The sequence below is a fragment of the Gobio gobio genome (assembly GCF_949357685.1).
Source record: "Gobio gobio genome assembly, chromosome: 5".
Lineage (NCBI taxonomy): Eukaryota > Metazoa > Chordata > Actinopteri > Cypriniformes > Gobionidae > Gobio > Gobio gobio.
The window spans coordinates 18,911,588-18,922,755 of record NC_137101.1 but is presented as its reverse complement, the minus strand read 5'-3'; the positions used below and the strand labels follow the sequence as shown (position 1 = coordinate 18,922,755).

Here is an 11,168-nt window from a genome sequence, read left to right as displayed (position 1 = left end):
TCGTTTTTTGGTGAACTATCCCTTTAAATAATTTAATTATTCAATTTATTTAAATAAAAAGACCACCCCCGCAACAAACAAAACAAAAAAACCAGACAAATAGATAGATAGACAGACAGACAGACAAATAGATAGATATTTTTAAATTAAGAGTAACAATTAAGTTAACCTAAATGAACATACAAACACCTTACCTTATAAGTTACCTTAAAAACGTATATGTCAAGAGCACAAAATTGGTTTACAAATAAACTTTTTTGAAGTCAACTGGAAGTGACGCTCTGACAAGCGTTCCATGTGCTCCCCTATGTGGACCAATCAAAACGCTTGTAGTCATTCATCCCGGGAATCAGCCAATCGCGTTGCGAATCGTGGTGCAGTAACTTCAGCACCGTCACAGCGCTCAGAAAAACGATCAGCTGTTCTGTGGTTGAAGCAACTTTGTGACAGAGAACATCGGGTAAGTTAAAACCAGCAGATTACTTATGTCTTTAATATTACTTGATATATACAGCGGTTTAGAAATGTTAGAGAATGAGTCTGTCCTATTGTAAGTATCTCTCTAAGAATAATGTACTTGTAACCCAATTTTAACCTGCCAAGATCATGTACATATAATAAATCAAAAGAAATAGGAAATTATCTTTTAGGAAAATGTATATACGTATATATTCTCATTAATGTGAAGCATACCCACACACATACATACAGTATATGTACCGGTACGTGTATGAATTATTTATACTTTATGGTTGCTTTTGTTGTACTGCCTTTAATTTATGCAGATTACAAAAACATATATAATGAGAAAGATAATGAGAAATGTATAATAATGAGAATCATTACAAAAAAACTAAAATATTTCTTAAGAAACGAGTTTGCATATCATAAAAATAATGTCATAATATAGACAAATTATTATTTATATAGTCTCCTTATTTATATAGTCTATATTTTTAATGAATATATATATATATATATATATATATATATATATATATATATATATATATATATATATATATATATATATATATATACACACATACACTAATGAGATTACATAGACACTACTGTGTGCTACTGTGAATTTTCTCATGACAAAAAAACAAACTGATATTTTTTTCTTGTTTCCTGTTAACAGTTCTGACCGCAGGCATGGCAACATCACAGTCAGTGTTCACCATTGCTGTGAGCGTTCTGCTCATCGCAGAGCTGATTCTGGCCGAGAAAGATTACTACGAGATCCTGGGTGTACCCAAAGACGCATCTGATCGACAGATCAAAAAGGCCTTCCATAAATTAGCCATGCGGTATCACCCTGATAAAAACAAAAGCCCTGACGCAGAGGCAAAGTTCAGAGAGATTGCTGAGGGTGAGTCGACACACACAGGACACACCTTCCTAAACATCATAAGTGTTGATCAGTTGTTAAAGTTCATATTTTTCCATTCCCAGCATATGAAACATTATCAGATGACAACCGGAGGAAGGAGTACGACCAGACGAAGAGCAGTCCGTTCTCCAGAGAGGGCCCGAGAGGAGGCGGTGACCACTTCCGTCAACATTTTAACTTCAACTTTGATGATATATTCAGAGACTCTGACACGTTTGGACACAATCCTCATGTGCATAATAAAAGACATTTCGAGAGCCATTTTAAGGCCCACGAAGAAACACAAAACAGACACAGGAGGCACTTCCAGAACTCTTTCGGTGGTGGCATGTTTGATGATATGTTTGAGGATATGGAAAGGATGTTCTCTTTTAATGGACACCAGACACGGACTCAAAGCAGTTTTCACAGTTCCAGCAGGCAGCACTGTAGGACTGTCACAGAGCGAAGGGGCAACATGGTAACAACATACACCGACTGTTCCTGAATTAACGCACACATGGAAACGTCTTCCAATTGTTTTGATTGAAACTTAAATGAATGTCGTTTCGCTTTTTTGTATTTTGGATCAGTACTGATGACCTCTATAAAGTCTTCTGCAAGAATCGCACATTATTGTGACAAAACATCCTCAGTTCAGAGATCCTAAATCTGACTTTATACAAAATTCACCATTCACAACATATTAATAATGTAATCAAAAATGAACACTTATTCACTGTGAATATGACGACCTGACCCATATGGAAAATAATAACATTTCTGGTATATTTCTAAATATATAAAAATATATATTTAAAAATATTTACATTAAAAAATGTATGTTTCAGTTCATTATTAAATTTAATTTTGGACCTTTACATATACATTTAGACATATATATATATATTAGTCTAAATTTATTTACAAAATGTATTTTTAGAAAACATTTAGCATTTACTTGGGATGCATTTTAAGATTGGAAATGTATTTTCTTGCCCCTTGAAGTACATTTTGTACTATATTTTGGCATTTATAAACTATAAGAATCTTTCTTGTCCAAATGTGGAGTCACGATTCAGGGTCCTTAAAGCATATTTAGCTTTTTAGGCCTTTAAAACACACAATTGTGTTTATCATGAAGTGCCGCCACTGCATGGATTATTTGTGATTTTCAGCCTATTTTAATGTATTTCAGAAGAACCTTGAACCTGTGATCAATCTGTGCTACGTGATCAGTAGAAAACACTCAAAGTGGTTTAAAAGTTAGGAAGGGCTGAAATTGTGTAAATGTTTGATTTGCTTTATGTTGCACAATGTCGAAAAAGACAAACTCATTTCAATTTCTGTTTTTGTTTACTTTCATGTCCTTTGCAAGCATGTTACACAATTTGTATATCTTCCATCTCGGTTAACATGACACCAGAGCAAGTGGCTCTTTTGAAGGGAAAGTCCCTTACATGTGCAATAAATTATTATTATTCAAATCTTTTTTTTTCTGGTGGGGGATCCTGTTAGCTGTAGGGCTTTTCTGAAGAAAAAAAAGCAGCGACCGTATATATGATCAAACGAAATGCCGTGCTAAAAAAAAAAACAGTTACTGTTTCAGCTTTGGTATCATGTTAAATTTCCATGTTAAGGAAGGATTTGAGCAATTACCTGGGGCACTTGTATAAAACGCCATGTACAATCATTTATTTTCATTTAAATAACTATTGAACATCAACAATAAATAGTGTACACTCCCTGTGGTTCTGTAAATGTGGATATATTTATTTGGCTGTCAAAACATTTTAGCTATAGCATAACACTTCTGTCAGTTAGTTGAATCTAAATACTTTTATTTCTGTGCCAATAAACAATTACCTCATCAAGCTTTGTGGACAGTAAGAATGACAAGCAATATTAACAACCACAATAAATCTTATATTTTATATTTATATTAATTTATATATGTTGTGCTTACTGCCATGCTCAGGTTCCAAACTGTTTCACTGTGTTAAAACTGGTTTTAGTTTGAATGCAAAATTCATGTAATGTATATTACAAGCAACTACATGCTTCGATACAGCATGAAATTGAACTTTTTATTCCATTATAGTGTGCAACAGTGTCCGCCCCCTTCACTGGTGCTGGTTCCGGAAGTATTTTTGGTAACACTTTATTTTGATAGTCCACTTTTAAACATTCTACTAACTTTATTTGCAACTACATGTAAACAGTCATTAGATTATTAGTATACTATCTGCTTAATACCTACTAACATTTTGTTGTGATGATTCCCTAACAGACATTCTACTGTAAAGTAACTTTGCAAGTATGCAATGTCAACTAATTCTACTAACCCTGACCCTAACCTAACAGTCTACAAATACTCTAATGAGAGTGAGTTGACATATAGTTGTAAAGTTACTTACAGTGGGGCAAAAAATTATTTAGTCAGCCACCAATTGTGCAAGTTCTCCCACTTAAAAAGATGAGAGAGGCCTGTCATTTTCATCATAGGTACACTTCAACTATGAGAGACAGAAGGAGAAATCCAGAAAATCACATTGTCTGATTTTTAAAGAATTATTTGCAAATTATGGTGGAAAATAAGTATTTGGTCACCTACAAAAAAAGCAAGATTTTTGGCTCTCACGGACCTGTAACTTCTTCTTTAAGAGGCTCCTCTGTCCTCCACTCGTTACCTGTATTAATGGCACCTGTTTGAACTCGTTTTATCAGTATAAAAGACACCTGTCCACAACCTCAAACAGTCACACTCCAAACTCCACTATGGCCAAGACCAAAGAGCTTTCAAAGGACACCAGAAACAAAATTGTAGACCTGCACCAGGCTGGGAAGACTTAATCTGCAATAGATAAGCAGCTTGGTGTGAAGAAATCAACTGTGGGAGCAATTATTAGAAAATGGAAGACATACAAGACCACTGATAATCTCCCTCGATCTGGGGCTCCACGCAAGACCCCGCGGGGTCAAAATGATCACAAGAACGGTGAGCAAAAATCCCAGAACCACACGGGGGGACCTAGTGAATGACCTGCAGAGAGCTGGGACCAAAGTAACAAAGGCTACCATCAGTAACACACTACGCCGCCAGGGACTCAAATCCTGCAGTGCCAGATGTGTCCCCCTGCTTAAGCCAGTACATGTCCGGGCCCGTCTGAAGTTTGCTAGAGAGCATTTGGATGATCCAGAAGAGGATTGGGATAATGTCATATGGTCAGATGAAACCAAAATAGAACTTTTTGGTAAAAACTCAACTTGTCGTGTTTGGAGGAGAAAGAATGCTGAGTTGCATCCAAAGAACACCATACCTACTGTGAAGCATGGGAGTGGAAACATCATGCTTTGCGGCTGTTTTTCAACAAAGGGACCGGGACGACTGATCCGTGTAAAGGAAAGAATGAATGGGGCCATGTATCGTGAGATTTTGAGTAAAAACCTCCTTCCATCAGCAAGGGCATTGAAGATGAAACGTGGCTGGGTCTTTCAGCATGACAATGATCCTAAACACACCGCCCGGTCAACAAAGGAGTGGCTTCGTAAGAAGCATTTCAAGGTCCTGGAGTGGCCTAGCCAGTCTCCAGATCTCAACCCCATAGAAAATCTTTGAAGGGAGTTGAAAATCTGTGTTGCCCAGCGACAGCCCCAAAACATCACTGCTGTAGAGGAGATCTGCATGGAGGAGTGGGCCAAACTACCAGCAACAGTGTGTAAAAACCTTGTGGAGACTTACAGAAAACATTTGACCTCTGTCATTGCCAACAAAGGGTATATAACAAAGTATTGAGATGAACTTTTTTTATTGACCAAATACTTATTTTCCACCATAATTTGAAAAAAAATTATATAAAAATCAGACAATGTGATTTTCTGGATTTTATTTTCTCATTCTGTCTCTCATAGTTGAATTGTACCTATGATGAAAATTACAGGCCTCGCTCATCTTTTTAAGTGGGAGAACTTGCACAATTGGTGGCTGAAATACTTTTTTGCCTCACTGTATAGTAAGTAGAATGTCTAAAGTGTTATTTAAAGTGTAACCATTTTTTCCATTCCTTTTTTCCATAGTGATTATTAAAAAAAGTCTTCATTAAAGAGTTAAAAGCTTTGAACCAAGCCAATCAGCTACGAGGTGAATCACAACACTACAAACTTTGATTTGAAGCATTAAAGTTTTTGAAAAACGGACAAAAAGACAAAGGTACAAGACTGTGTACTTGACGGCTTTAGTGAGGGAAAGAACTACAGTCCCAGCATGAAGCATATGTGAACAGCATAATAAAACTAAAAACAATAGGGAAATATAAAACTACTTATACTATATTTATATTTAGTGAATCCAGCGGCAGTGTCTCACTGAAGTATGGATAAAAGGAAGTACCTAAAACAAGAAGACAAGACTCCCAAAGATGCCATTGACAAAAGAACAGGTGAGGTGTTTTATTCGCTAATTTGGAAAAAAAGAAACAGATGTCAGCAATCAGCAGACAAACAGGACGTTATCAACACTATGCACAAGACAAGATTATTTTAGAATGAAAACATGAACAAACAAACAAGATATAAATCACTCACATCAGTCATTGAAGTGTGGCTCCAGATGCACAACAACATCATAAGATGGTACATATCTAATAACACTAACAGATTTTGTCATACCATATTTCGTACAAACCTGCACTTGGGACCCCTCAACACTGCACAATTAAGGATGTGTCCAAAACCTGAAAAAGACAATATAATATGGCATAAAAATCAATGTTTGCTTACAAGATGCATATTTATCAAATGGTTTTTATATAGACGTATACCCTTATCTGACTATGACATCCCAAAATGCTGTTCAGTTTAAGGGACATGGGAGGACAGGCTATATTAAATGAATACCCTGTTTGTCGTCATGATGTACACCCAAAAAAATCAGGAACTGGAATATTGTCAGATAATTGGGTGTGTTCCAGTTTTGGAATTATGTGGCAGTTGATGGAAAAAGCTTATCAGAATATCATGTGCAAACATTTTAAAGCGTAGTATATTAAATAGCTGAAAATTTGAGCTTATTAGCTTTTGTAAAAAATAATAATAATTTGCACATAGAAAATAAGCAAGCAAGCAAACAAACAAATAAATCAATATTTTAGCCACTCTTAAGGTTCAAATGAATAGAACTAATTTGCTTTTGTTATCAAAGCAAGCACAGAAAATAAAAGCATGACACTAAAGGTTTGGGCCTGCTGTTATACTGTATATTCGCATAGAAGAGCTCAAAAGGTTTGTCATAAAAGTCTGCCATTAAATATGAAAAGCAAACAAGCAAGGCTTAACAAGAACAATTACATCAGTATTGTTTTCCTACCCAGAATCGGTAAGCCACTTTATGGGTTAACTTCATCAGACAGCTTGAGTGATCTGTTTACCTGTGCAGGCACTTTGGGAACTTATTTTGATTGAGTGCCAGTAAATAAAGAAGTTGAATAGGAGCTATGTTGTGGTTATACAGCCCTTCCCTCATTGGGTTTGGTATTAATGGTCCTTTTGAATAGGGTTTGAAGAGAAGGGGAAGGAAAGCAGCTCTTTGTTTGAAAAGATAAAGCCCTCGCTACTGCTTTGCCAGAAAATGTAAATACTTTGGCAGGCGTGAGGCGCATACATAAATTCATAAACCATTGGAAAAATTCACACAAACACAAGAGAGAGAGTCAGCAAGAGAAGGATTCAAAACATGGTTTAGTTAAAGAGACTCTTTTTTTTATAACCATATTCATTCATTCATGAATGATTCATTTTTTTTTATTGTCAATTGCTCAATTATTGCATTACAAATAATGTAATTTCAAATGACAAATAGGGAACATTTGCTATGTGAAAAAGGTGTCAAAATGTTGAAGATTAAATGGCTAATTAAACTACCTTGTAAGTCACAGTGGAGGAAAGGTTTTCATACCCTTCCAGCACAGTCTCCCACATTTTATCATCCACAGCAGACAGGAAACAATTCCACACTTTACCACAGATGTTCCAGAACAGTTAAACCCTGTCAACAGAAAAAAAAGTTGCACAAATGTAACATTATTGAGAATATTTCAAAACCGCACTTTGTGTTAAATTTTATTTAATTTATATTGTATGTATATATGATTGTATGTATATATGAAATGGTGAAGTAAAAACGACATTTATAAACAAATGTAATTTTTACATGAAAAAGTACTACATTTTATATTAGTACTCAATGCAAACTTGTAGAAATTAAAGCGTAAATATCAACGTTATAAAATTAAGTAAATTTACTCAACTTTTCTGATACTGGTGTTCCCATCATGCACTGGGTTTTTGAAAATATTAATGAGGTAGATTTTTCGCTGTTTTCCAGCTGTATTTAAACTGTTTTATCATTGCTTTTGTTGTTAGGTTTAGTAACTTGCCATTTTGTGACACTTGGAGTTCATTTTCTACTCAGAATGATACATTCATACTCAAAAACGATCCATCGAATGTTACCGTCATCGTGTACCAAGTATTGAGGTCTCTGTGTTCAGATGCAGCGTAGATATATGGTGTCTACACAATATCTATTATGTTATTTACTTAGATGCACCTTAAAAGCATGGATTAATTCAGTGTTATATTGTTTGAATAAAAAGTATTTCAAAGGAGAAATTATTCAAACCTTTACTGGCCAAGTTAAAATTACTGATGTTAATTTTACTTAACTTAGTGAAGTAGAGTTTACTTAATCCCATATGTGAAATGTACTTAAAAAATATATATGTGTGCAAAAACTTTTCAGTGCACACACACACACACACACACACACACACACACACACACACACACACACACACACACACACACACACACACACACACACACACACACACACACACACACACACACACACACACACACACACACACACACACACACACACACACACACACACACACACACACACACACACACACACACACACAGAGAGTTAAAAAGTGATCAGTTGACTTAACTTAAAAAAAGCGAGGAAACCCATTGCCCGTATAGCATCAATTCTGGCAGGTCACGTTAGTCAAGCTCGTATCAGCTGACTGTCAGCTGATCAAGTCTACCTATGAATATGACGTCTATCACAGCATATATAAGCTCGTCCAGTATTATCAGCAGCTATCGCGTTTCTCCAGAGCTCATTTACCCTCCTCCATCCCCAGTTCCTCCTCTCGTCCAGTCAGGATTTGGTATTTGATTCCCCTTGAATCAGACTAAATTCATGAATTATTTTGTACACTTAATATCAACATTAATGATATCTTCAATATATTATGTTGGTTCTGTTCTGTTGACCCTAAGGGGGGTTACTGCTGCTCTCTCTGCTCTTATCCATGCTAGGCTGCATGGATGCACAGGGAGTTCTTGCCCAGAACGGAACCATACCGCCAATCCAAACTGTATGCTAATAGTCAATCTTTGACGATAGTGGTCCTGACAGAAATTAAGGAAATAAACTTCATGCGTAATTGAAAAAAATAAATGATGTGGAATTGTCAAGTTCACAAAACTAAATGTTTTCAATTACATTTACATTTAGTCATTTAGCAGACGCTTTTATCCAAAGCGACTTACAAATGAGAGCAATAGAAGCAACTACAACAGTCAGAGGCTACAGTATGCAAGTGCTGTAACAAGTCTCAGTTAATCTAACACAGAACACACAGGATTTTTTTTATTTTTTTTTTTTATAAATAAATTAGACAGACAGAAAAATGAATAGAATGTTAAGTGCTATTCTTGATTGGTCAGGTGCTGCTGGAAGAGATGCGTCTTTAGATGTTTTTTGAAAATGGCTACAGACTCGGCTGCTCGAATTGAGATAGGCAGGTCATTCCACCAGGTGGGGGCAGTCCAGGAAAAGGTCCGTGACAGTGATTTCATGCCTCTCTGGTATGGCACCACAAGGCGTCGTTCACTGGTAGAACGCAAACTCCTGGAGGGTGTGTATGTCTGAACAAGCGAGTTAAGGTATATTGGTGCAGAGCCAGTGGTTGCTTTGAAGGCGAGTACCAGTGCCTTGAATTTGATGCGAGCGGCTATTGGTAGCCAGTGGAGTCTGATGAAGAGAGGCGTGACGTGCGCTCTCTTCGGCTCGTTAAAGATCACCCTCGCCGCTGCATTCTGGATCAGTTGCAAGGGTTTGATAGTGCATGCCGGAAGGCCTGCTAGAAGAGCATTACAGTAGTCCAGTCTGGAGAGAACAAGAGCTTGGACCAAGAGTTGTGTGGTCAGCTCAGATAGGAAGGGTCTAATCTTCCTAATGTTGTATAATGCAAATCTGCAGGACCGGGTTGTTGCAGTGATGTGGTCAGTGAATTTTAGCTGATCATCGATCACAACTCTAAGATTCCTGGCTGTCCTGGACGGAGTTATGGTTGATGATCCTAGCTGAATGGAGAGATTGTGATGAAGTGCTGGGTTGGCCGAGACCACAAGCAGTTCAGTCAATTACGCATGAAGTTTACTTAATCATTTTAAGGCAACGGGTTTCCTCACTTTTTCTGAGTTAAGTCAACTGATCACTTTTTACATCACACAGGCACACTACCATTCAAAAGTTTGGGGTCAGTAAGATGTTTTTTTTTTAGGATGAAGGATATTGATCAAAAGTGATAGTAAAGACATTTATAATGTTACAAAAAACTCAAATAAATGCTGTTTTGAACGTTCTATTCATCAAATAATCCTGAAAAAATGCATCACAGTTTACACAAAAATATTAAGCAGCACAGCTGTTTTCAACGCTGATAATAATAAATGTTTCTTGAGTAGCAAATCAGCATATTAGAATGATTTCTGAAGGATCATGTGACACTGAAGACTGGAGTAATTCAGCTTTGCTATCACAATAAATAAAAAATACCTTAAAATAGAAAAAAATATTACTCCTTTCCTGTATTTTTTATCAAATAAATGTAGCCTTTGGAGAGCAGAACATTTTTTTTTTTACTAACAATAAGTTTATTACTTCAGGCTATTTGTACCTTTGCATATTAGTCCAATATCTGATCTGTAGAAAAACATGCTTAGAAGTTGTGCCAGATGTTTTGGATGATTTGTATATCTTTGATTTGAATTGCTCATAAAACCTTCATTAGTTAAAGTCTGACTAGAATTCATATTTGTTTAATGATGTAAATGACAGCAGAAATGATTCGCAGGTGATTTACAGTATAACTGATTAACTACTGTCAGGGAGGTGTTTACACAGTTTGGGGCTATAAATGCCCTTTTCTAGCGTATTGATTATGCGCCAGAACACAGCGGTATAATCTCAGTCGAATGAAGCGCTGAGGTCTCATAAAATGTACCTGCTTCTTTTATCAGTGAGGCTCTTTACTTTCATTCTCTGCACACCTGAAAGGGGAACTTCAGGAGCCAGTCAGTTGATATTTAAAACTTGTGTCATGAGAATGTGCCCTGAATTAACTGATGTTTTAGGAGCTTAGAACAATACATGGAAAAAAAAGAAAGAAAAGGAAATGCATTAAAATGGGACTGGATATTTTTGCCTCCAGTTTGTGGCACAAAGTTTGTGTACCTAAGATTCTTTCTTTGTCTTTCTTTACCTGTTTAGTTGACAATCGCACTAATATGAATGTGAAATGAATGGAAGAAGGAAATGATTATCTCTAACATTTGTATGTACGATTGCTTTGTAAGGAAGGACAGTTTTTGCAAATACTTACTCACACTCACAGAATCTGGCTAAAATAAATCAAACAGTGTTGAATTGGTTCAA

At 36.2% G+C, this 11,168-nt stretch overlaps 1 protein-coding gene across 1 annotated transcript; it reads left to right on the top strand.

Moving 5' to 3' along the window:
* The first annotated feature begins 405 nt into the window (after window positions 1–405).
* Window positions 406–2,016, top strand: dnajb9b (DnaJ heat shock protein family (Hsp40) member B9b). Its single transcript, XM_079816921.1, has 3 exons — window positions 406–460; window positions 1,145–1,375; window positions 1,459–2,016. The coding sequence occupies exons 2-3, from the start codon at window positions 1,159–1,161 to the stop codon at window positions 1,881–1,883; spliced, it is 642 nt and encodes a 213-aa protein (XP_079673047.1). The 5' UTR covers window positions 406–460; window positions 1,145–1,158; the 3' UTR covers window positions 1,884–2,016.
* Window positions 2,017–11,168: the final 9,152 nt, after the last annotated feature.